This window comes from Rhynchophorus ferrugineus, unplaced genomic scaffold (assembly GCF_030347505.1).
Source record: "Rhynchophorus ferrugineus isolate W39M unplaced genomic scaffold, kcgeb_rfMv2 rfM2, whole genome shotgun sequence".
NCBI lineage: Eukaryota > Metazoa > Arthropoda > Insecta > Coleoptera > Curculionidae > Rhynchophorus > Rhynchophorus ferrugineus.
In genome coordinates, this window is record NW_027472581.1 from 6,787,074 (window position 1) to 6,814,411 (window position 27,338).

Genomic DNA, 27,338 nt, shown 5'->3' on the forward strand with positions numbered 1-27,338 from the left:
TTAAAACTAGAAAAAATCTCAGAGCAAATTCTAAAAATATAAAATAAATACGAAAATAATTACGGTTATTATCCGATCTTATATGTAACTAGTTGTATCTATCCAAGAGAATTCTTAGAAAATAACCAAGAATATATATGGAGTTATTTTATGTCGAGAAAATTATGGTGAAGTTAAATAAACGATTTTATATGTATTTTAAAACTCGAGTAGTTAAAAGTAAATCATTAAAAGGGAATTTTGGCATTCAACAATAACAACATATAGTAGAAAGAGATTCTACCTTCATTACCTAACTATTCTTTAATATTAGAAAACTTGATTAATATTTCTTTATGCATATTACAATACTGGTAAAAGTAATGTTACATTGGCACATTGTTACATTGTTACATTGACGGAAAGGTGTTTTTTTTTATAACATCTTTATTAGATACGTTTAGTACAATCTTAATTATTATTATTACAATTAATTTATTACTACTTTTCCTATGTCTTGGATTAATTAACAAGCAAGACGAGTACGAGAAAATACATCAGTATGTATTCCTCAATTATAAAATTATAATTATTTATTAATAATTAACTTATAGCTATAGTTTACACTAATAATACACACTAAATGTTCACACAATTTCGTATGATTTTGTTCGTTTCAATCTCCTGACATCCTGTGCGCTGTCCAGCAGTTGTATTGCTTCCACGTTAGAATGATTTAGTTATCTTCTTTCGTGTTTCAAGGCGAAATCCTGCACAACTTCGCAAATCCATTTAATTTCCAGGTCATCGTGCAGTTCTTCATTAGTTACATAGCGATAGGCATTGGTAATCAATCGAAGAATCTTGTTTTGACAGCGCTGTATGATTAACTGATTTGCATTTTTAGTGCAACCCCATATTTGCACCCCATAGGTCCAAACTGGTTTTATAATTGTATTATAGATCAACATCTTTGATTTTAGATCAAGTTGAGAGTATCTTTCGACTAACCAGTATAGTTATTTTATTTTGGTTCTAATGTGTTTTGCTTTTTGTCTAACGTGATGCTTCCAATTTAATCTACCGTCAAGATGGATTCCAAGGTATTTTGCTGATTCTGCTTGAGGAATCGGGCATCCATTGAGTGATCTAATTAAGTTTTTATTATTTCTCCTTAATGCAAAATTAACGTGAACAGATTTGGAGCTATTAAGTTGAATTTTCCAATCTTTTGTCCATTTGTAGATTTTGTTGACTGCCCTTTTTCTATTGCCCTAGGCAGAGATATAACTTTTGCCATAATAACTGTGTCATCAGCAAAGGTTCCAAGAAGTGTTTCTTTTGTTGTTGGAATGTCAGCAGTGTAGAGCAGGGAAGGGTGTATAACTACCATTATATTGGGTGCACATAGCATATATATATATATATATATATATATATATATATATATATATATATATATACTTTTCAGTGAGTTCCTTATTTATTTTTTGAAGTTGGTTCAATTTTTTTGTTAAATTTTTTTTAAATAAATTTCAATCATATTAATATTAGATTTCGATATGAAACCCCATGGTTGAATAAACTAGCTTCAAAATATGCACAATAGAAAAACAATTAAATTGTCAGCCAAGCAGCTACTACATTTTTTAAGCCTGATACCAAGTTCTGCTCGTTTCTTCTTGAAATGTTCTTTCCTCTTGAGCTTGACATCCAGAATCATATCCTCCAAGTATTTATTATATAAAATCATATAAAGTATTTATGGCATCAATTATTACTGCCAGATAATTTGTAATGTGTTGTCTATATAAGATTCATTTTTATACATTGTTCTCAACATCTATCTCATTTACCAAATGAGTGACAGCGGGTGTTCAACAGCTCAACATATTAAATTCATGACACTGAACGTCCCTAATACATCCTACTAAATATGACACTGAACAAATATGAAAAAGGTAAAAGAAATAATTTTGGTTTGTTTCAAAGTTCTTTATCATATATATCATATTATTTCCCAAGCTTGTGTCCAATTATTTATATCGTCACTTGCCTGTTGTAATTTCGTCGTGATGCTTCTTCATTATCTCCGACAGCTATAATCGCAGTATCATCAGCAAATGTAGCCATCGTAATATTCTCCCTTTGTAATATATCACAAGTGTAGAGTAGATAAAACATTGGCCCCTGTATACTTCCGTGTGGTACACCTGCTTTAGATTATTTTATTGTAAAGTAAGCTTCTTCTTGTTTAGCTCTAAACATTCTGGCTGTAATGTACGATTTTAGTAGTTGGGTGTGTTGTTTTGGTAACACTTTCTGTAATTTATGAACAAGGCCCTCTTGCCAAACATTACCGATGGCTTGTGCTGCACCTAAAACCATAGCCGAGCATACTTGTTTACTTTCGTAGGCTTTTTCAATAAATATAAAATATAAATAATAAATATAAAATTCTTAGTATTCTTTCTCTCTTGACATATTTTAACCAAATTCTCATGTATATTCTCAACAATTACTCTCATATATGTGCACATATAGCTAAAACACTATACAATAAGATTTCCTACAGTTATTAGTTATGTCTCATCCTTAGTTGTTTCGACTCTCATGATCCTGCCTTGGAAATAATTAGCATTGAATCATAATCCCGTATTCAGAAAATTTCATTAAAGTTAATAACTAAGCTGGTAATTTCCTATTCACAATTCCATGAATTGTCTATTTTTTTGCAATGTACCTGATTGAGTTCATCCAAACTGAAAGGGTTACTAAACATTCCTTAAACACGGAATAACTAACATATTAATGGTTTTGTAAGTTAAAAAGGAAAATTTTTGGATTTTGTGATTTATAACCTGTAGATAGTAAAATTATGAAGAATTTTGCAAACGTTTGGCAACTTTTGACCGCTCATTCGCTTCAACAGTATTCTATCTCGTTTTAAATAGAATAAACTGAGAAAAAAAATATTGACTCACTCTAATGGTGAGTACAGACCTGAGCATTCGGGGCGAATTTCGTTGAAAAATTGAAAATGCGCATGAGCAGAACTGAATTCGGCGAACATTCGTAATGAACAGGTTTCAAAATTGGTTCAAAATCGTAGTGCGCATGCACTCTTTCAGCGCTTGGCGACGAACAAAAAGAAGTCTCAGCGGCCGCGAATCTGGCCATTCGAAAAAATAACCCTATTTTTCCTTGTAAATTAATTATTACTATAAAGATGTCTCTGAAGGATAAATATGTGTTTTATATCTATTAATAATTAATAATAATAAATGTAATTATATAAAAACCTCATAAAAACAAGAAAAATTAAAATATTTATATTTTACTTGCAGGAATTTTATTATGATATCTAAAATAATGCTTAACTTTGATTTCTATTGTGCAAATGGTAATTACAAAAAAAATTGTCAAAATTATGAATGGTTCTTATCTTTCATTCTGAAGAGAATTATATTTATTGATACTCACCGTAGTACAAAATTTGTGAAATAATAGGGAAAAAGTATTTCACAATTGGTGGGGGAAAAGATGTTTAATAATAATCTCATATAAAATAATTATTACAACATGAAAATATAAAGTTTGCCAACTAATTTTATTTAATTTATAGAACAATGCAAACATTTTAAAATGCAACGGACACATCAACATGTAAAAATAACCACCTATTAAACGCACTATACCCAACAATCGCTTCTTAGCTTCTTTCCAAAAAAAAGCATATCTTCGATCTAAAATATAAAGTAAAACTCATTAAACACAGTAGTTTTAGAGAAAAGAGTCACTTACTTATGTTATTCTTTAGACAGCAGATGTATCACTGGTTTCAAGGTGTTACTTTTTAATTTTTTCCAAGATATGTATCAAATATGCTTGTTAGCTAGTTCATTTTTTACTTTATAATTTGAAAAGATACTAGGATAATATCCTCTTATAAGGACTGTGGCTCTTCCATCCAAATCATCTTGTACTTGTTAGCTCTTATTCTTCATACTACTTAACCATTTTATCTGAAGACTGAAACCTAGTTAACAAATATTTCACAATTGTAAATGTTTGAAATCTCTTCACGAATCTATGAATAGAATACTAAAGCACTATAAACATAAGATTTTTATGTTATATTCTTACCATAAACTTCAAATTTTGAATTTCATTGAATTTCAGTTGTATTGGTATTTTCTTCCTTATCATAACTTTGTTTATTATATTACCGGGCATACTTACAATAATTTGATACTCTTAAAAACGGTTAGATGATACATAGTATTTTAGCAATAAACATTGCTTTTTAGGAAACGAACACTACACTATTTTGAGATGCCATTGTGAAAAGTTCGGTTATAAACAAAAGAATACAGGGTTCCGAACCAAACGATGAAAACCGTCAAATGATTTTTGGAGACCGAAACTTTCCGAGAAGATCCGAATACCCCAAGAATTAATTTCGATCACCACGAACGGAGAGATTTTCGCCGAATCCATGCCAAATCTTTACGCAGGTGTTCGCGCAGACCCCGAACGTTCGCTTCGTTCAACTGCAATATGCGATAGGCACATATTGACGACATGAGCTCACTGCTATTTTGAATAGACTATATTTATTAAAAAGGAGACACTAAAATATTTTTATAAAAGGCGTACCGGCAAAATCTGACGTACACGATCGCCATCATTATCCAGACCGTCGATATTCCCCCGCGACGTTTTCTAGGAATCCGTCCGATGTCGTCCGTACGCAATTTCAGCCATTAACCAATTTCATTGTCTTTGTCCGTCGGCATGCGGCGACGGCGACATTCCCCGGTAAGTGGACGAACCATTTAAAGGTACCTTAACTTTTTGTTGACAGGCGCGTCGCCGGTCCGTACTGGAAAACGACCAGCCAACTCGACGAGAGTTTAACGACCCAAAAATCGAGTCGGCATAGGCAATTTTGAGCGGGCGAGCGAAAAAAAAAGAAAGAGAGGAGCCGTCCGCTAAAAGCCTTTTGTTGCCGCTGATCGGGATTAGCGTTGTTGCTGAAAAATGCCGCCGTGTTTTAATTGGACTTGTCATACTTGTCGTTATCGCTTAACGAACGTGAAGCAAGAAAGCCAGACCTGGTACAGTTAAATGCACCTAATGGTAATTACACACCTGAGCATTAGAGGTGAATTTATAGAGAAAGTTAAAAATGTGAATGAACGACTGACAAATAATTTCAGATTTGGCGCATGCGCACTATATTGCATAGAATAAACTATAGAAAATAAACCCTATTGTCTCCCTTTTCTAATGTCGGTACGTTCTTTTTAAATCAATCCAGTGAAAACAATAAAAAAATATTTCTAACAAAAAAATTGAACAGACTTCAAAAAACAAATAAGGAAACCACTAAAAATTAAAAAATAATCAAACTTAGATTTTAAAATATATAAATTTTGTTGTATGTCAAAGCCAACCTGAACTAAAACTCAGAGTTGATGCGGCAACATTGTTTTGATGTCAGAAATTTAGATGACGTATGTACAAAAAAAATTTTGTAAAGTAAAAAAGTTATTTAACCTTTTATAAACATATTTAACTTTCAAAGGAAAAGGATTTTTTTTATTATTTAATTAATACATTGTTACTAATCGTTACCGTCTAACTTACAATTTGTCTTTATGCTAACTTAAATCTAGGTATATAACTAGGAGGACCTATCGGCCCTATCTCAGTCTCTGGTGAAATAATGTTTATACATGTCACTGCTGAATTTTTTAATATATGCACCTCACTACACAACACTACACAAGATCAGATGGTTTGATTCTTTTGAGTCTGTGTCCTGTTCTGGTGGTATCCAAAAGTTGCAATATTTCAATATTAGTATGAGAATGGAGTCTTTCCTCAGACCCCTTGCAATTCTCTTGATTTCTTGACTGACTGTGGGTATCTGAAGGTCTCGATGTAGGTAATCAGTCCTATAGTATTTGGGTGCACCCACAATACCTCTCAGGACTTTGTTCTGAAAAATTTGTATTTTATTTATGTTACTCTTTGCAGAACATCATCATAATTGAACTCCGTATGTCCTTATACGTTTCAATATTTGCTTATATAATAGCAATTTATTATGTACTGATAATTGTTATTTTCTTCCAATTAGCCAGTACATTTTCCTATATTTCAATTCCAGTCCTTTTCTTTTCTTCTTTATATGTTCCTTCCAGCGAACTTTTCAATCGAGATTCATTCCGAGATATTTAGCGTTGTTACTATATGGAATGATAGTGTTATTTAATGTTATTGGTGCTTGTACGGTCTGTTTATAGGTGAACTGCATATGTACAGATTTACTTTCATTAATTCTTATTTTCCAAGCTTGTGTCCAATTATTTATATTGTCACTTGCTTGTTGTAATTTTCGTGAGGCTTCTTCACTATCGCCTCCCACAGCTACAATCGCAGTTTCATCAGCAAATGTAACCATCGTGATATTTTCAATTTGTAGTATATCACAAGTGTAAAGTAGATAAAGCATTGGTCCCAGTACACTTCCTTATGGTACACTTATCGTAGAGTAAGCTTCTTCTTGTTTGACTCTAAACATTCTGGTTGTAATGTATGATTTTAATAGTTCGGAGTGTTGTTTTGGTAGCATTGTCTGTAGTTTATGAACAATGCCTTCATGCCAAACCTTATCGAAGGGTTGTGCTACATCTAAGAATATAGCTGACCAGACTTTTTGACTTTCGTAGGCTTTTTCAATAACATCTGTTATTCTGTGGACCTGGTCAATTGTTGAGTGCTTATTAATAAACCCAAACTGGTGTGTTGGTATTAGGTTTTTTCTCTCTATGATCGGTTTTATTCTTTTCAACAGGAGTTTTTCAAAAACCTTAGATATTACTGGCAGCAGTGATATAGGTCTATAGGATTTTATTTCGTTTGGTGACCTCCCAGGTTTTGGGATCATTATAATTTCCGCCATCTTCCAAATGTCTGGAATATATTTTCATCTAAAGGCTGTATTGATCAAGTTGGTGAGTTTTATAATTCCCTTTCTTGGTAGTTTTTGCAGTAATTCTCCTGTTATTAAATCGTAGCCTGGTGATTTCCTGGGGTTAATGTCAGTTTTAATAACTTTGGTTAACTCTTTCGGCGTGACTAATTCAATCATCGAATTTTCAGCTTCTATGTCCGGCAAATTATGTTCAATATTAGTTTCGTTTGGTGTGAAAGTTTTTTCTAGATATTCGGCAAATGCTTCTGCTTTTTGGCGACTGTCACGTGCCCAGTTCCCACATAGGTCTCTTATAGGTGGACTGTGTAGACATGAGCGCTTTAGATATTTTGTGGCTTTCCAGAGTGAGTAATCAGTTTCTTTATCATCTGTTAAATTTCTGAGATAGTCATTTATGGTTTTGTTTTTCATTTCCAGTATTTCTCTTTTCAATCTTTGGGTTATATTCTTTAAACTGTCTTTATTTTCAGGTATTCTGCTTTGTTGCCATTTTCTTCGTAATTTACGTTTTTCAGCTACCATTTCCTTCACTTGTTTTGGATAATTAATTCTTTTAGTTGTACACTTAATTTCTGGAGTATTATTCCAAGCAGGTTGTTGAATATCTACTACGAATTTTCTGCTTCAAGATTTAATTGTTCAGTTGTCTTGAGGGGTACATTTAGTTGAATTCATTTGTTCACTTCTTCAGCAAATCCTTCCCAATCTGTTCTCTTATTTGTTAACGTTGGGTTTCTTTCTTTTCTTATTATATTTTCGCTCAACGTCAGAATCACTGGCGTATGATCTGAACTTAGCTCAAAATTTTCTTCGACTTTTATATAGTTGGATGTTATGTTTCTTACTATGAAGAAATCTAACAGGTCTTCTCTTGATCAGTCGGCCAATAAGTTGGTTTTCTAGTTGACATGTAAGTACATCATAGTTCAGTAGCTGCTTTATGCAGTTCATTGCCTTTATTTGTTGTCATTCTAGATCCCCATCTTGTATTTTTTGCATTAAAATTATCCCCAATTATAAATTTTTCTCCCAGGTTGCTTAGGACATTCAAATAATTGTCCAAAAGGAAAAGGGTAAAATAAAAAAACATGTAAGGTAACAAATACAATTTATTTATCAATATATAAAATCGCAATCATCCATTTATCTTTAAAAGTACTCCTCAATATATCTTGCACGGCGCCAAAAAATACCTTCATTGTTTCTTCATCGAATCTCTTTGATATGCAAAACCAGCCCCTCTGTGAATTCTTTCAATAAAAGCAACAAATGCAATTCAAATCGATATATATTAAGCGTGTATCTAAAATATACACGTATACATTCTTGGCTTTAACATGTCATATTGTCTTTCATTTGTTAATATTAACATAAAATATTCTTTATTTCAAATACGGTGGGTCCTACTTTCAATAAAGAAACTAAGATTATGGCTTATATAATACACATCCTGTATTTTTGACCTCATTTACTCAAGCTTCAATACTCACTCGCAGCGTCACTTTTATGTTTTGTGCATGTCGAATTCAATAGGTTTGCTTGCCAAATATTATATAAATCCTTATAAGTCAATAAATCTAGTCTTTTCAAATTGCCACTACTTAAATTAGCTCGTGTTTCTTCCAATATAGCATTCGAACCGGGCCTGGTACACTTAACTGACTCTAAGAGCGTTCCATGTAGCTTGCGCGCGTGTGTTCGTGTAATATAATGGGTTCATATTTGAATCGGCCTCATTGTCATTATTCAATCGTTGCATGAAGCGAAATTTTCAACCAAATCGTCGACCTTCGTCACAATTTAGATACGGAGGAGTGGGTTTGTTATGTGATTCTTTATTAGCAGTTATGTCATCTGCGTCATCGTCATCCGATCAATTATCGTCGATAGAAGTGATTTTTCAAGAACTTAGGCAGTAAAGCGTGGCAAATATAGGGAATGGATATAATTGCATGAACACCTAACATATTTTTTGACTACCTGAACAGTTTTTTTTATTAATCTCTTGGAACTTCAACAATCTGCCCGTGGGCAATAAGTATTATAATATGATTTACGTTATACAATATATATCGCTTCAGTAAGTGATCTGCTGTAAAAATTTATAATCTAAATCTTATTCATTCTAGATACTACCCTAACTTATTCTAAACTCTATTCTAACTTTTTCTAAAGACTATTCTAACTTATTCTAGAGATTATTATATCACACTCTATGTGTCTGATAATCAGTTCATATAGTAGTTTAAGTTTGAGCCTACACACTTTAGTGTCATGAGCACATTTATCTGTTTGGCTATTAACAGACTTTCAGAATACTTTGTTATCTAAAGATTTACGCATTATCAGCCAAGTTCTTCTACAAAGGGTGAATGTCACATTGGTAGATTTGTCTCATTTGCTCTGATACGCCATCTTTTCAACCACAATTCGACTTTTTAAGATGAAATTGGAGGTTTCTTGTGGCTGATATTGGATCCTTGTGTAACAATAAAACCGCTGTATTGTCAGCATATGCAGCAACATAGTGATCTTCTGAGGTCGACTGTATACAATAGATATAATAGTGGATTAAGAACGCTGGCCTGCGGAACACCTAAATATATTGGATGGAGGTCAATGCATTCGTGACGTTGTTTCACAATAAAATGTCTGTCTGTGAGGTACAATTTGAGTAGTTAAAAGTGCGTATGTGGCAAAAGCTTTTTCAATTTATCATGCAGTCCAGTGTGCCACACCTTGTCGACGGCTTGAGATATATCGAGCAATATTTTTTATTATTTAGGTTTTTATTAATTTAGTTGACTATTCCATATATTTGTTCGATTGTTCCGTGTTTACTACAGAAGCCAAATTGATGGTCTGGAATAATATTTCTCTCTTCTATGATTATTTTGATTGTTTTAATGAGTAGTTTTTCGATGACTTAAGAAACATAATAATTTGAGCCACTTTCCAAATGCTAGGAAAGTAATTTAGTCTTAACGTGACATTAAATATAAAGGTTATTAATTTCATGCACTTTTCTGAGAGCTCTTTTAGGATTCTTCCAGTTATTAAGTCAATACCAGGGGCTTCTTGGCATAGATTTTTTTAACTATTGTTTGGCAAATCCATTTAAAACGGAGTGTTAAGAAAATTAACTCTATAATTTTCTTCTGTTGCGGATATTTCAGACGAGTACGGATTAAGTACATTTATTAAGTGTTTAGAGAGTTTTTCCGCTTTATCTTTATCATTCCTAGCCCAGATTACCTGAATAGTAAACGAGTGAGTCAAATTGGTGTATTTTTACGCTCAGAATATAAATGAGTATTTGGTTAAAATATGCAAGGAGAGAAAAAATACCGATTGTTTTGCAGATATGGCAAATGCGTTAGAGAGAATTCAGTGACTAATTTTATCAAGAATGGCGTACACAGGTATAGAAGATGAAATAAAATATACCATGATATCAAAATGACTTAATAAGAACTAAACGTAAAAACGTAATAGTAAATATGCCCTCTAATGAAAGTAAAATACATCACTTGGATATATAATTGTCAATTATATGGATAAGATCTTCAGGGGATACCACTACATAAAAAAACGCGCCTATGTGGTACGGTTCCATGGATGGTGTGGAAAAGAGTTCAATGTAAATATAATAAAACAATTCTAACCTATAAGTTATTCTGGCTGTATAATTAACTGCAGTTTAAATTATTGGATGATATATGCATTAGATGTGCCACAATGTTAAAGCAAACTATATATATTTGATAACTTTTTTTTCATTATTTTATTTATACTAGAATTTTGTTATATGTCAAAGCCAAACTGAACTAAAATTCAGAGTTGATACGGCAACATTGACGTCATAAATTCACATGACGTATGTTCTCACCAACTTAGGCTAGACTATATAGTCACGAAACGAAATATAGCAACATCAAATGCTTTATTACGCTAAAATAAAAATTCCCCTCGAGGGAAATAGAATTTAACATTAATTTTTTAGCGTTATTCCGCGGCGCTTATAGAATTTTCACGGTAAAAACTGCAAAACGCCGTCCGCACGGCGAAAATGAAAGGGCGGAAGGGAGAGAGGAGAAAAAAAGACGCATTTCCAAAGGCGCAATGAAAAATAACGACGATATTTTCGCGTCGTGATGGATCATCTTTCGGGCGTCGGATTCGGTCTACGACGGTTAATTTTTTCCGTTCCAAATAACCCCCGAGCCCCCCAGTGTAAATTTGACAAGTGTTTGTGCACGGGCCGAGGAACTGTCCCATCAATCAAGGGTTGCCGGGGCAACAGGACGACGCCGACGTCAAATGCCTAAACTGCATCCAGACCTGCGTGGTTTACAACAGGCCGGAATGTACAGTCGTTTTTGAGTATACCGTAATCTCAACCAATTCAACTCACATTTTTGCTGTTACAGTTGTGGTAAGCTTCTGCTGTGGCTACTTATCTTATTTAAAAAAAAACAGACAAAAATAGATGACATAAATGTATTTACACACTATACCTTTGATATTATTTTCAGCGCACTGGTTATTATATAAATTTTTACATATTTTTCTATCGCAGAATTACTGTCAACTGCTGGAATCGTATCTTTTCGAAAGAAAAGAGCTGCATCATGACATCGGTATAAAATGGATACACGAAGATTTTGCGCTAAAACATGAAATAAGGTTGCTAAATCACAGCAATGTGGAAGCAATACAGCTACTGGACAACACGGAGGAAATGAGAACATTGAAGCAAACCAAATCACACGAACTAGTTTACTGTATAAGTGTATTTTTAACTTTAGCTTAAGTAGATTAGTTTTATTCTAATTTGAGAAGTACATATTGATGTAATAATCCCGTACACTCCTTATTTGTATATTAATGCAAGTACAAGAGAATAGTAGTAATAATATAATTTATAAATTAAAGTTGTACTAAGCATATCGAACATAAGATGTAATTAATAAAAATAATTGTAGCAGTACACTACTCGACAGTCCTTTTCACGTATCACACTTACTAAAATTAGATCATATTGCTCAATGTTTTCATAATATTTAATATATTCTCTGTTAAGTAAAAAACTAATTCTGGAATAGTATAAATATAAAATTAACAAAAAAACACCATATAACCACTATTGATAAAAACTCCTGATAAAATTTGGATTGCAATTTTTATCAAAAAAAAACTTACCTACTTTTTATAAACTAAGTTCATCCTACGCTCTTTTCTGTTCGCAAATTTATTAATCACTTTAAGAGCTATTAAAAGATCTTTGGTCATTGAATATCTAAGAAACATATGATGAATAATGTTGAGCAACATCTTTCGGCCTCTGATGTCAAAGGAGTTGTTACCACTATTTCTAATAATTGTCTAGTCTCCTTCAACATCATTTTTAATATTATTTTCAAGATCATAAATAACTGAGTGTACAATACGCAATCGTTCTTCATCAAGTGTCAGATAAAAGAAAAATACGGAAGTGACTTTATCCTCAGGAAATTTACCGCAATACTCTCCCAAGTATTCCGAAAATAAAAGAGATACGACAACCAGATGCCCTTTTAAATGAAATCAATCTTTTGTACAATTTATTATAACATAAAAAAGGTTAAGGCACAAACTTACTGCTGCCTGGACGGTTGCATTTATTTTCTGGTGGCTTATAATATATTAACAGGTCAATTTAAAACTTCCCGAACTGACACATAGATGGCGCTACTAGAATTAAATCCATATGTTTTTTATTTAGCCCTAATCCTCAAAAGATGCGTATATGCGTATATGCGCATAGAATAATTTTCACTGACTACCTTGAAAAAGGAAGGACCATCAACAGCGACTATTACATAGCGTTATTGGACCGTTTGAAGGACAATATCATTCATCTTCATTACTATAGCACAATAAATGTAAAATACTAAATAAACAAAGAACAGCAATGAAAAAACACTCATTAATACAATATTACAAACTACTAATAACGATATAAACGATATAATTAAATACAACCATACGAAACAACAAAACTATACTAAACACCAAGAGACAAAGTAAATGTCAATTACTAAAAAGACCTTATAGATATTTAACTACGGAGTTTATAGACAAGCTGTAACCATTCATCTCCTGTCCAAGCAGGTACCCAAAATCTCACATAGTAGGAACCCTTCGGAGAAAAAGATATATGCCCAAAAAAACGGACAGCCATTTTTACGAGGCAAACATAAACTAGGCCCAGCCTTCTTGTCCGGTATTAAGATGAAATAGGAGGAGCTTTATAGATGAAAATCTAAAATGGATAGCCTATAGAAAGAATTACAAAGTGTCAACAAAGGAGTAGTTGTTAAAAATGTCTACTAATAAAATATAAAGTCAAACATACAGTCTATTCAAAATTTCTTTAGTAATGCATCATGGATATTTGTGACGTCCAAACATTACAATGTTGCCGCATCAACCCTGAGTTTTAATTCAGTTGGCTTTGACATACAAACAAATCTAATTTAAATAAAATAATTGAAAAAAATGTTACTAAATATAATTTATTTTAACATTATACTACATTTAATTACATTACTCTTATCACTATTGCTTTCAAGAATTTTGCATATGTCTGACAGCTGGTCACCGTTCGGTTGTCAGATGTACGCTAAATTATTTAAAATATTAGTTATATATTTAAAATATTACATGTAATAAACCGGCAAACATTATTTTAGCCCTTTATTTTGATACATTTTAAGTCGCTACGTAATATATCAAATTACTTTGTTGGAAAATTCCGAAAAATAGATATTCAGGGTCACAAATAGATTGCGGGTTTAATAGGTTATTTCGAAAACGAACGAGACATCGGAGGCTCCCTTTTGCCGGTAAATCCCATTAGAGAGCTAATTACTGATGATGTTAAATAATATAAGTCCCTATAATTTTATTGAAAATGTTTTTAGCGGATTGCTGCCGTACTAAATATTAACATCGCTTAAAAAATGAAGAATACTACGTTAGATTCACCCAAGAAAACCCGTCTACATACAAAGTGGGTGACGAATCTTGACCTTCTTGATATTGGCTCTATTCGATATCAAATGTAAGAAATGTATAAGATCAGTAAGTTCACAAACTATTTTATTGATATAAACATAATTTAATAAAATTATTTTAGGGAAAATTGTCTCTCTGGAAAGTATACATAAGAGAATTAAGAACATGCACCTTTTTGAGGGATGTAAGATATCCTTTCATATACATATGTGTAAAGATAACCCCCGGAGTTAGTAGAGTAATAGTAAGTAATAGTTATTAATAGTAAAGTAATAATATAGTAAAATAATATATATTAAAAGAAATATTCCGGCCGTATGACCTACATCGTAGGCTTCCATCCAGGCTTCTTAAAAACAACGCCCAGTTTTTTTCTAGTATATAAGAGCTTGTCCGAAAATCAATACGTTTAATAAATACTATCGCGCCGAAAGAACACACCCTTGAGAAAAATATTTTCGCTATTTCAAGGTTTTTCTCTCCGAACCTCGGACTCTGGCGCAGTTCTAAATGTCACAAAACACTTTGAAAATTACCCGCAAAGAATATTTGCTGTTACGATTATATCAGGTATAATAGAAAACCATAAAAACTACGTTCAATTATTTTCAAAGGCAACGTGATTATTTTATTAAGATACGGTATTAGTGGTGTAGTTTAAATGAAATGGCGATTCGTTAATGATTTATTAGTTGCGGAAGACGAATGATCTTGTTAAAATTCAATATGTTGGTTAAGGCAATAACGTGCCTTAATGCCGAGTCGTATTTTGCAACTGTACTACGAATATGCAGGAGGATTATATAAAGACCAGTTCACATCACGCTATTAGCATTATGGTCCCATGATTAACAACATGGCCACTTTAAATTTATTATTTTATTGGCACGAAATTTTGATTTTCTACAATTTTTTTATAGTAACCTGTAAAACAGGACATCAGATGTCACATTTGTCAAATATATTACCAGACCATAGAAAAAATAGAAATTTCACGGTATATGCGACCTTGGGGAAATGTTTTGTTTAGTTCGATCAACTGTAGCGCTGCGATCGCAAATTGTGATTGGCTAGTTTAAATTCCTGGTGCCGCCACTAACATGAAATGTGATTGGTCGATCAAATTGTGTGAAATCAGCATTTTCTATGGGCGTCCATTTTTATGTTTGTTGTTTGTAGGTTATGGTTTTTGTTTAGATCACGAAATTTTCGTTTTACGTTGTGCATATTTTCTGTTTTACATTAATTATTATGGAATAATAATATAAAAATTGATGACAATGCGTCAGTGTAGTAAAAGATGTAGTGTACCGGGGTAAAATTCTACTACGCAAAATTAGACATCGTTTCCCAAAGAATGATCTTGCTCCTTTCCAAAAATGGGTTGATTAAGTAAATAGTAGTAAGTTACCTGGATAAACCACAATGCAAATATATCAACGTCATGGTGTTTGTTATGGACATTTTAGTGAAAAATTTAGAATTATCCTTCCTTCACGAACAGGTATTAGGGTAAATGCATATCCATCATTGGTTTTATCAGGTACATATAAAATTATCTATCTACTACATGTCTGTTTATATATTGTTTGTTTACAGAAATTCATAACCTTATGAAGATGTTAGTAGTAATAAAATTCAATTTATCTACCAAATTGTTCATATGCTTTCAGTGTGATGTCTCTACATAAAGAAGTCTTACAAGAAGGTAACAATTAGTATAACTGGATAATTAGTAGTAATAAATACTACTTTTAATTGTAAAATATCCCTAAAATATTTGCAATACTTTAACTTTTTAGAACAATCAGTGTTCAATCATTTTATAGTAGGGGAATTATATATTTAAGGAATTATATACTTTTAGGGGATTTATTACCTTAAAGAAATCTATTTTGTCTAAATTTACAAATAACTACATTTGTTTAACAAATCTTAACCAAGATTGCTTAAGGAATTTTGTTGGATTTATTAGAGGTCATGGAGGTAGAAACAGCATCCTTCCCCTAGTATGTTCGAGAAATTTTTAAAAGGGCTCATCACTTCAATTTTTTCACATCATTCTCCCGGAGAAAATTGTGAAGAAGATGAACATGTTAGATAACTTATATTCTTTTTTAACGGGAGATCTAGTACCAATTGAGGTTGTTAAATCACCAGTTGAGTCTATATTTTCATTTCCAGAGAATTTTGCTCTGAGGAAAACGAGTCTAATATTGTATTTTAGTCTTATTTCAGGCTATTTAACAAAACTTCTGAAAAAGAGACAACATGCAATATTTGTCTATATTCTATATTAAGTAGTTACACAGATTAAATACTCTAAAATCTAAATATTTTTAAAAAACACATAAATTTTTAGTGTTTCAACTGTCCAATCCATAATGATTTTCAAGGCCAAATAAGTTATTATGAGGTGTGATCGTATTTTTGGTTTAATGAAGTTAATGCAATATCAACAGGGAAGGATTTAAAGTTTACCTTTAATATATCAAGATAAGTTAGAACTGTAATAGATCCCATAAAATTGATGGCACTAAACATATATGGGAAGGCGTTATAGAAGAATTATAGATATTTTAATATTTCCTAGAATAGAGTTCATAATTGTTTTTTTTTTGCTTTTTGTTTATATATATTTATATTATTTACACTTATGTATATTTGTATAGGATTTTATTTTAATAAATTAATTAATTTTAAAATTTAAATCTGATTTTTATTTAAATTCTATTGGCCAATAAATGTGACGTCACAAAATAATCAGGGGAAATGGCAGACCAATCAAAGCAAAGTATTTTCTTTACAGGTTAACTATTTTAAACATAACTATTTTAAACCAACCAATCAAATTCGCGTTGCCAGCGCCGCCAACGATTGGACTAAGCGAAACTTTGCCCCACTACTTACCACCCCTGTACCAGACCATAGAATAAAGAAATTTAGAAGTGAAAGTTATGAAAAATCAAGTCCCACGTTTAAGCTTTTCGGAATCACCGTTACGCCGCCAAATGTAAATAAAAAATGGAACAGCTATATGTGAGTTTCTCGCTCGTTCAGCGTCGGTATTAATAATTCTAACCTAATCAGTTAACGGCCATTTTTAGGTGATATAATTTGTGTTGTTTATTTACGACGACAAGTTTTTCGGTATGTGTTTTTATTTATATTTAACAATTAATTTAGATTATTCTGTGTATTTTAATTTATTAGTGTAATAAAAAGAAAACCTTAAGGGGATCTCTTATGATCTCCTATGTAGGTCCAGGAAAGTTTGTAATCCTTTTAAAGTTAAAGACTATAGATCAAAATCAGGAAAGCCATGGTTGAAACAAGATGTAATTCTTACTTGTAATTTAAATAGTAAGTATTTTGATAAATAGTAATGATTTATTGCATTGAAATAATTAAGCAATATTTATTGAAATTCTTTACCTTTACTACAAGACAAAGAAAATATGCCCCCAATGGCAATATTACAGTCACATAAGTTTTTTGAGGGTGATAGATATATAGGACATTTTTCTACCCCAACAAGACCCAGAAGTAAGTATATAATAAGAAACTTGTGTTTATTATTAGAAAATGAAGGTTCTAACTTGAAATGTATATGTTCATTTACAGATAACTCAGCCTGTCCCATCAGCTTCGTTTCAGGTTGGATGAAAAACTAATGGCTTTATCCTTATTGAAATGCAGTGACAGAGGATATAAACTGTTATCGAAGATATTCTGCTTGCCTTCTAGAAGAACATTAATGCAGATACTGAATAAGGTTCCTTTTTGCTGCTGGAGTGGTAACCTCTAATTTTGGTCGTTAGTTCAGAAAGTTGACTGTATAGACCGAACTGAAGTTGTCATATTTGATGAAATGTCAAATCGATTTAGTTAGGTTGTTAATTTAGTTGATTCGAAAAAATAAAACAACACAACCATTAATAGTTATATTATCTTATTTTAATGTTTGTTTTAAATATTAGAGAGAAGATAATATCAGTGGATTACGTGTTTTGGGTAGTGGAGATATCTCTGTGATTACATCAATGTCTTTATGGTCAAGGAAAATTAATGTAATTGTAATATATCAATAAAATATATTAGATAACTAAAGTCTACTCATCGTGACATATTGCCAGTTCTTGTAAATTATATGAAAAATATATATTATGTAAAATAAATCTTAAAGATAGAATATATATAGATATATACACCTATGTATACGTTCATATTCAAGTTGAAATTTTCATAAGTTTATTAATAAAACTGTCAACTATAATATACTAAAGTAACATCAAGTAACATTTCATAAAATATTTATTTTTCAAGTATATTTTTATAAATTGGCAACGTCGCACGACTACCCGAAAACTGCCGATATTAACCGAGTACCGACAATACGTCAATGAACGTAACCACTATTTATGATACTATATTTAACTAATCATCAATATTTTCATTTAAAGATAACTAAATCATTAAAAAATATATAAGACTGATTCTGAACTATTACAATAATGTGTATTACAATACATTCACAAAATAGACGGGCTATGTATTTCCATGTTTTGTGAATACATTTTAATTGTAATGGCTAGTTCTGAAGAATCCCAACCGTATTCGGTAAACTACGGTAGTTTCCGGCTGATAATGCGACGTTGCTCTTTACAAGCACTGAAAAGCCTGAATCAAACGTACTAAGCAACCATTTTGGATTTGACCCTTAATTATTGTCACTAGTACGTATTTTGGTAAAAATATTACTACTTCTAAATTTGAGCGTGATCGATCAATAATCCATAGCAAACCAATTGAATTCCTCAGGTACAAAGTATTGAAGATTTACATCTATCGTTACTCTGCAGACCCTGTGCGTACGGATAAAATCGTAATTGCCCTTCGGGTATAATCGTGTACTTAAGGCCGATCAATTTCCAAGAGAAGTAGATCGTTGAGGTTATACTTCTGATAATTAAAAGTTGTTTGCTGTTTTATAATTTTTTTCTATGTTCATTATTGGATGTTGCGTATTTACTAGTAGGTATTAGATTAGTCATTGAATATTAACCATGCTTGAGAAGAAAAGGATATTTTTAAATTAACTACTTGGTTAGTTTTTTTTAATTAAGAATTATGACAATTTTATTGAAGAATGTTGATGAGCAATTTTGTTAGAATATTTGACGTTAACCTTGTCTTTATATCAGTTATGAACTAATTTAGTTGTAACAATAACTTATTGATAATGACTAAATTGGTAGAATTAAATATAAGTAAATGTATGAAGATATAAAATCAGAACAATTAATTTGAATGTGACGGCAAGAATAACATCTTAATCTGATTTCATTTAAATATGTTTTTGATTTAGACATTAACATGAAGGCCAATAAATTTGTCAAATTGTAAACATAAAAAATAGTATAAAAATATTCATAATAATTTAAATAAAATCAATCAAAAAATCGAAGGTTACTTACTTTTGGACTTCCATTTGGACTCTCAGCGATCTACCCCACTCGCAGGCAGCGCCAAAAATGGCGATCGTCCGGCGATTATTTCCGACTGCAAATTCCGATTTTACCCGAACGCATAGGGTCTACAGTTTAACGAATACTGCAATCTACACACAGGCTTAACGCATATCGATTTGAATTACATTCATTGCATTTATTGAATGAATTGAGAGGGGTTTCCGCGCTGTTTTTGCATATCAAAGAGATTCGTTGAGGTAACAGCGAGGGTATTAGTGTTTTTATATATTGATAAATACATTATATTTGTACATATAATTGTTACATTACATATTGCTTTATTTTCTCTTTTTTCTTATAATATTAAATATATTTATGAAATGTTAAATAATTTAGACATAATATATAAACTTAAAACAATATACTCTACACTTAGTTAATTTTTTTTGTTCAAAGTTATTTTATGAAAGATTAATGATATTTATTAAATGAAAGATGTTTATAAAAGAGTCTTCAAATTACATGTTTTTTATTATATGAGACAAAAAATATATAAAAACATTTTAACTTAGGTCTCAATAGAAACATTAGGTTCTAGGATATTAGGTAAAGTTGTGAAATCAAGATAATTTATTCTATTTATATCATAGCCTTCAAATATACGTATAATTTTCAACAACTGGCAACGTTGCAAAGTCAAACCATGCGGCATGGCGGGATTCTCCAGAACTACACTCTTGTCCGTTTTTGATACTTTATTTAACTGATCATGTATATATTCATTTAAAAATAAATAAATAAATCATTTAAAAATATGTAGGGCTTATTCTAAACCAATACAATAATATGTGTTACAATACTTTCTTCTTTTAAAAATTTTGATGTTTCGCATATAACAACGCCAAAAAATTAAATTCAAACAAACACAATAATTATAATATATAACAAAATATGAATAATAGCACGCATCATAATCTGTACAAATTAACGTTTCTGATTATAACACTTTATATTTCATTTAATTAATTCAAAAATTTTAAAAATACCCTTTTACCTCGACCGCGTATATGCAAAAACTACGCTTAGCAAAGGCCGTGGCCTTCGCAATTGCATATCTAAGAGTGCACTCGACTTTTCGGCTATATTTTCGGTGCGATGTTTTTAGGCCGGCTAGTAAACGGTGCACTCGAAATCAGGTCATGGTACATACAACGAAATCGTTTTGACTTGCACGTTTTGCCATACCAGCTAAGAACGTGCACCTAAAAAACTTGTCCCATCCTCTAAACCAAGAACAGATCGTCGAATAAACCGGTCAGAATTATGCGTTTACTTCTTTTTCTCATCTTTAGGTCAATAGTCATTTGGGTCTTCCACCAGTCTTTTACTTTGAACAACCTAATACAACTCCTTCTGATTCAAATATAGTTTGATTATGTCGTAATGTATATTTCTTTAGCTAATTCTAGCCGAAATATTTAAAACAAAATGCTCAGCACCCTCTAATCCCTATGCAACTAAACTTTTACAGTTTATACGGTTCCTATTCGATCTAGCTAAGCGCCATCTGTGATCAGCGGAGCTAAACGTCCGTCAAATTTACTAGAATAACCCAAGCAATATCATCCATTAAACGCATATATCCATAAATTTTAATAGAGCGTTGCATAGATGGCGCTTTGACGACAAAAATTATTTCCAAAGTAAGAAAATAATTCTTTTAAATTGTAATTTATACTACAAAATAAAAATAATGAATTTTCTCTTTGATTGGATTAAAATTACGCATTTATAAATAACCCAATAATATGTATGCATCAATAACATTAATCAGGCAACACAAAATACATTGTACCCCAAAATGGTAAAGAGGTTATGTTTGTAACTAAAGTTTTATTATATTTTCTTTATTCTCCAACATTTATTTTACGTACGAGCAGCTAAGTATTTTATAATAACAACTATAACGTTGAGAGAGTTGTAAAAAAGAAGAGATAACTTTTGTACGTCTCTTACAAGATAACAGAAAATAAGCATATTATTTTTTTGAGAAGAGTCATGTACTTAAAATGTATGTTGCAGATTCGTTTCACTTACACATTCGAATAAACCCGTATCCTTATATTTTTTTACACACATTTCTGTGGTATGGGAACAAAAGATAATGCCAGATGAACTAGAAGCTTATTCATTAAAGTAACGTTTTTTACATAATATAATTTCCATGAATTGAAGAATATCTTATGATAACATGATTAAAAAATGATGACTTGAAACTCAGACAAGTAGTTTGTTTTTTAAAGTTGAGATTAACAATGTAAGGAACATAAGTTTTATATATTCTACTTATGCTTCGATATTGTACTTAAATACAATATATCTAAGTATTTTGTTCGCATATTTAAACAATAAAAATTATATTTATTAAGTTCAATAAAGTTAAAAATAATTGTACAAAACAGCTATTCTATTGAAGAGAGCAGCATTATGAGGTATACATTTATTAATTTAATGCAAAAGATATTTTCTTGTTCATCTTTGTTTAAAGGTTTAAGAAAATTTAGAGGTATTAATTATTCTATAATCTAGTTAAGTATATTATTCTAATATGTGAGAAAACCAATATAAAATTATCCAATACTTAAACTACTTAAATATCAAGTTATTTGTATTTCAGTCAACTGAGTTTTATGACTTATGCCGGCGTAGTTTATGCTAAAAAATTGATTGAATCCTGTTGAAAATATTTTCTACAAAACGACTGTAATGGAAACAAAAAATTTAGAAATGCTATATTGATTTGATGAAGGTATAAGCAAATTGTATCCACCTGGTATCAACACTTTAGAGCAACATAATTAAAGATTTCTGTAATTGCCATATAGGGAAAAAGTGCCAAATTGTACAAAATGTTTAAACTTGCAGGAAATATAAAACAAAATATTTGACACCCTCACATCTATTACTTGAACATCCTTAACCTGCTAAGCAAGTATATTATAACAGTACATAAGGCATATGTTCATGATTGAAAAGCTAATACTAAAGATAGAACTACTAATATTTAAAATGCTATAATACTCAAATTTTAGTACCAAAATTTGCAACTAACATTTACTATCTATTTTAATTTTGCTATACTTTTATACATCAAAATACAATTAATGCTTATATTTAATCACTCTGAGGCAAATAAAAATCAAAATACAAATATAAACAGATAAGGAAACATAAACCAACCGTTTTTAATTTGATTTTTCAATGCCAATATTTCTTATGAAAATTGATGCTATGTTGCCAGATCAAAAGATGCATACTTCTTTTTTAATTTAATCCTATTAGTACAGAAAATATAAAAATATAACTTATTAAATGTTATAGGATGCTACATAATTTTACATAATATTTTAATTAAGTACAGTACTAATATTACTTTAGCTAATTTAATTATAATCCTAATATTCCATAAAAAATGTGTAAGTTTATTGTATTTGAATACAGGAGGAATAAGTCAAATTGGCAACGTCTAAATAAAGTGTCAACGAAATCCGGGAACCGAAAGAACGAAGCTCTGCCGATCAACCTATTCGGCCCAGTCTGTTTCCATCTCTTTCGGTTCGTACAGCTATCTTTGTCTTGTCATCATGGCTGATATATCCAAAGAAGATCTTCGCAAAGAAATTGCCGGTAAGTAGTAGTTTTTTATTAAAATTCAATCCTAAGACCACTCAAAATTATAAAACTAGACTTCTAATTTTTTCCTTTGCATTTTTTGTTATTGGATTTTTGCCGGTTATCGATTGAAATCGGACACTTTATTCTTGTACAATATATGTTATGCGGACGGTCGGTAAACAATGGCTGAACGACGCTATGGCTGTAGTCGGATATTTGTGCGTACTTTGAATCGAAAATTTCTCTGGAATTATAACTCTGAGAGTAAAATGCCTGAAACAAAATCGATGTAAAAATTTATTTTTGATTTTCGTAGGAGTTTTTCTCCCCAAATTTTCAATTATTTAACGACGTTTTATTAAAAATGAGATCACACCTTTAGTCTCAGGACTGTACCAGACATGACGCTTCGTGTAGGTAGTTTTGATATTTTCGGATTTTTCTGCAATGTTAGGCATTGGCATTGGGCATTGTTTGAAAATCAATTGTATTTTGATATTTAGGAAGTATTTTCCATCAAACATATAAAGGGATATTCTGCATAAGCCTGTTGTTAAGCAATTAAAGTTGATATCGTCCGGGATAACACTCGTATTGGTCTGTTAGCTCTCTCATTTATCCTGCTAGTCTTTTTCGCGCGCACTATCGGATCCAAATTCATTTTAAGTTACAAACAGTGGCAGTAGATTGTCTTGTTTATCAATATGTTGTACATTCTGATTATATTTTTTTCATGTAACATATTTTATGAAGTTTTTTTTTTGCTTTATTTAAAAACATGTATATACTGTATTGTCATTGTAGTAATGGCAAATTATGTCTATATTAATTTTAACAAGCATTTTTTGTTAGCTGTTATTAAAAATGCTGATTTGGTTTCAGTTAACATCATCTGAGGACTAATAGAATAAGATATCTAAAACCCTTTAATGTTTACTGTTGCTATACATAAATAAATTTATGTTTGCATTAATTTTGATTTATATTTTTCTCTTTAGCTATCCTTAAAGATGCAGACTTGGCTTCAACATCAGCCAAGAAGGTTCGTCAAGAACTCGAAGAAAAATTGGACGTAAAATTGCAAAGTCGTAAAAAGGAAATCGACGATCTCGTAATGGAATTTGTAAGCTCAAAGAAAGACAACGATAAGAAAAAGGGAAAGAAGAATGACTCTGATGATGAAGGTGGCGAGGATGATGAAGAAGAGGAGGATGAAGAAGAAGAGGTATGAACGATTACAAGGTAGTTGGTGATGTTTATTCAGTATTATCCCATGCAAAATTATCTAGCTTAATAGTTTTGCGCAAATATACTGATAAATAATTACTTGTTTTATCCTCCAAATTATTTTGTTCTGAATATTTTGGGTTGGAAACGCAAGTGACAATATATTTTACAGTTTTTTAAAAATTATTATCAATTAATGTACTTTTTAATAAACTTTAGGAAGCAGAATCTGATGAAGACAAGAAAAAGAAACGCGGATCGACTGGCAAAAAACCAGCTGCTAAGAAGGCCAAGAAAGACAGTGAAGATGAATCTGGCAGTGAACAAAGCGAGGGTGAATCTGAGGAAGACTCCGAGGAATACTCTCCGAAGAAATCGTCTAAGCCTGCTAAAACCAGGAAGCTTCCTCCCAAGAAGAAGAAGGGTTCTGAATCTGACTCTGATGAAGATTGGGGTAAAAAGAAGGGAGGCAAGAAAGGGGTAGGTGACATAAAAACATACTGATCGTGCTAAGATTTATTAATCATATTGTTTTACAGGGCGGTGGCAAGAAAGGTAGTGGCTACACAAAACCTCTTCAACTTTCCCCTGAACTTGCAGCCCTTGTTGGCGCTGACTCGATGGCTCGTCATGAAGTAGTGAAAAAATTATGGGCAATCATCAAAGAAAGGAATCTGTATGACCCTAAGAACAAACAGTACACTATCTGCGATGATGCTCTGTTCAAAGTCATTGGCACCAAGCGTTTCAGAACGTTCGCCATGATGAAATATCTCAAGAGTCATTTTATCAGTTAATTGCCGTTAGTATTAAGTAAGTAGGAGTAAGTTTGTGTAAGAAAATTCGTCTTAACACTTACAGTATCGATTTTTGTATGTATGATTTGAAACCTCTAATCAGACCATTTGAACAAATAACTATTAACAATCGAAAGACAAAGAATTTGTGTTTAGAGCTGGTCTCAAATGGAAACATTTCAGGTTTCATGTTACTGGGGAAAAATCATCACTCCTACTTATGTTGTGGTGGTCCTTTTTGTGTTTGTATTAAGATTTCCTTTTCCATTATTTTAATTTTAACTTGTAAGTTAGCGTGTAGAAAAAACATCGCGTGTTCGTAAAATAAATGAGAAAATTGTAAATGTTTATACGGAATCATTAAACATTTAAGTAAATTTTAAGTTTTCGGTGACTGATATGTAGATTAAAATTTCAAATAGGCACGTAAGTGATTCTGACTTTCATTTAAATTATTACCTATGAGAATGTTTTTCCTATTCAACATACGTTTCGGGACAGATTTACTTTAATATTATGTATGTTCATAACATACTCAAATGTAGTGAAACAAATAAAATATGTATGTATAACTATGGTGTTTTTTTTACTCCTGAATAAAACAACGTTGGCGCTGAATTTCAGTTTTTTTGTCTTGACATTGAAGAATTAAGCCATTTCTTTGCTGCCCCTGATTGTAGTTGGTGAATCGTGTTTGACGTGACGTGACGTATAAATAAATTTTTTGTAATCTTCTGTATAAAATATTATCTTAATTAATTAGTCTTATTCTAAAGTCTACATATGTCCAGTAATCAGATCAGGTGGTGTTAAACGTTTTAGTCTACGCACTTCACTATCACGTTGCATATTTAGCTGATTAGCGAGTACATTGGGGTACACTGACTCTTTCGAAGTACTTCACCCAAATACGTTGAATTACACTCGTTATAGGTTCTCGAAGAATATCACCAAGAAATCGAACCGTTGAACGATGGCAAATAGGCTACGTAAGATAAGTATAAACTCATACAGTAATACCTTGTTATCTAATTATAACTTGGATTGGCGCCCAATGAGCCAATACATTTGATATAATTTTAAGTCCAAGTTGTTTCGGTTTAGAGAGTATGTACTTCTTCCAGGTTAGGCGTCGATCTAAGTGCATACCAAGATATTTAACATGCTCTGCTTGGAGGATGTATAAATATAAGTATTATTGTGTATGTAGTATTACAGTTTCAAGTAATCTCGTTAGCGGTTGAGTTTTGTCGTAATACTTTTATATTTATAACTGTCTATATACTTATAATAAAGCTACTGGGGCGCTACCTGGACCGTGTTTCTGAAAATTCTAACTTTTGTGATGAAATGAAGTTTATGATGTTACCTGTCATTTGGGATGGCAAAACGGTTTATAAGTTTATACGTATTTGATTGTATCGTCTATTAATTGTGGTAGCAAATTCTTGAATCCTGTTAGACTGAATATATGATGTTATATATTGGTTATTATTAATAAATCAGAAGACTTAGTAGCTGTCGAATATGTTAATTTTGTGTTTGCTATTCGTTGTGTTTGACTTGAAATGTAATTACGAACAGGGTGAAGCCGAAGAATATGTAAAAGCATTGTTTCCGAACTGGAAAAGACTAGACAGATCTAGTGTTAAATTTGTTATTGAATAATTCTATTCTGAAAGAAATAATATTTTTGCTGCGCCAGAAAATGTAAAAAAATCAAACAATCCTGATGAGAAGATATTTGTTTTTTATATGGAATTTCAAATAGTTTCGTAAGTGAATGAGTTTTATTGAAATACTTTTATATTTATAACTGTCTTAATATCATGGTTATAATAAAGCTGGTAAGTGCACTACCTGGACTGTGTTTCTCAAAATTCTAGCTATTGAGATGCAATGAAGTGTATGATGTTACCTGTCACTTGGGATGACGAAACTGTTTTTTTTCTATTAATTGTAGTAATGAATCTTCGAATCCTGTTAGACTTGAAGACCATGTTATTGTGTATTAGTTGTTATTAATACTAGACAGCTCTGTTTACTTATCCTCACTGAACTGGTAAATCAGAATATTTATTAACTCTCGAATATGTTAAATTTCTCTTTGGTATTCGTTGTGTT

The 27,338-nt window shown here is 31.4% G+C and overlaps 1 protein-coding gene and 2 long non-coding RNA genes across 3 annotated transcripts; 2 read left to right on the forward strand and 1 right to left on the reverse strand.

Annotated features, from left to right (window-relative positions):
• The first annotated feature begins 17,274 nt into the window (after window positions 1-17,274).
• Window positions 17,275-17,798, forward strand: LOC143190120 (uncharacterized). The gene is made up of 3 exons (XR_013004167.1): window positions 17,275-17,407; window positions 17,492-17,590; window positions 17,669-17,798. It is a non-coding gene; the product is annotated as an uncharacterized LOC143190120 (long non-coding RNA).
• A 5,248-nt stretch (window positions 17,799-23,046) lies between these two features.
• Window positions 23,047-25,786, forward strand: Non2 (upstream activation factor subunit spp27 homolog Non2). The gene is made up of 4 exons (XM_076396222.1): window positions 23,047-23,202; window positions 24,189-24,415; window positions 24,637-24,897; window positions 24,957-25,786. The coding sequence occupies exons 1-4, from the start codon at window positions 23,160-23,162 to the stop codon at window positions 25,212-25,214; spliced, it is 789 nt and encodes a 262-aa protein (XP_076252337.1). The 5' UTR covers window positions 23,047-23,159; the 3' UTR covers window positions 25,215-25,786.
• LOC143191304 (uncharacterized) lies at window positions 23,199-23,843 on the reverse strand. Its single transcript, XR_013004464.1, has 2 exons — window positions 23,567-23,843; window positions 23,199-23,463 (listed from the first exon to the last, which is right to left on the reverse strand). It is a non-coding gene; the product is annotated as an uncharacterized LOC143191304 (long non-coding RNA).
• Window positions 25,787-27,338: the final 1,552 nt, after the last annotated feature.

Bases quoted from the DNA above. Each gene is read 5' to 3' on its own strand.
- Non2 (XM_076396222.1), top strand. From the start codon at position 23,160: ATGGCTGATATATCCAAAGAAGATCTTCGCAAAGAAATTGCCG. The intron at 23,203-24,188 runs GTAAGTAGTAGT...TTTTCTCTTTAG, and splicing joins TCTTCGCAAAGAAATTGCCG to CTATCCTTAAAGATGCAGAC. The intron at 24,898-24,956 runs GTAGGTGACATA...ATTGTTTTACAG, and splicing joins AGAAGGGAGGCAAGAAAGGG to GGCGGTGGCAAGAAAGGTAG.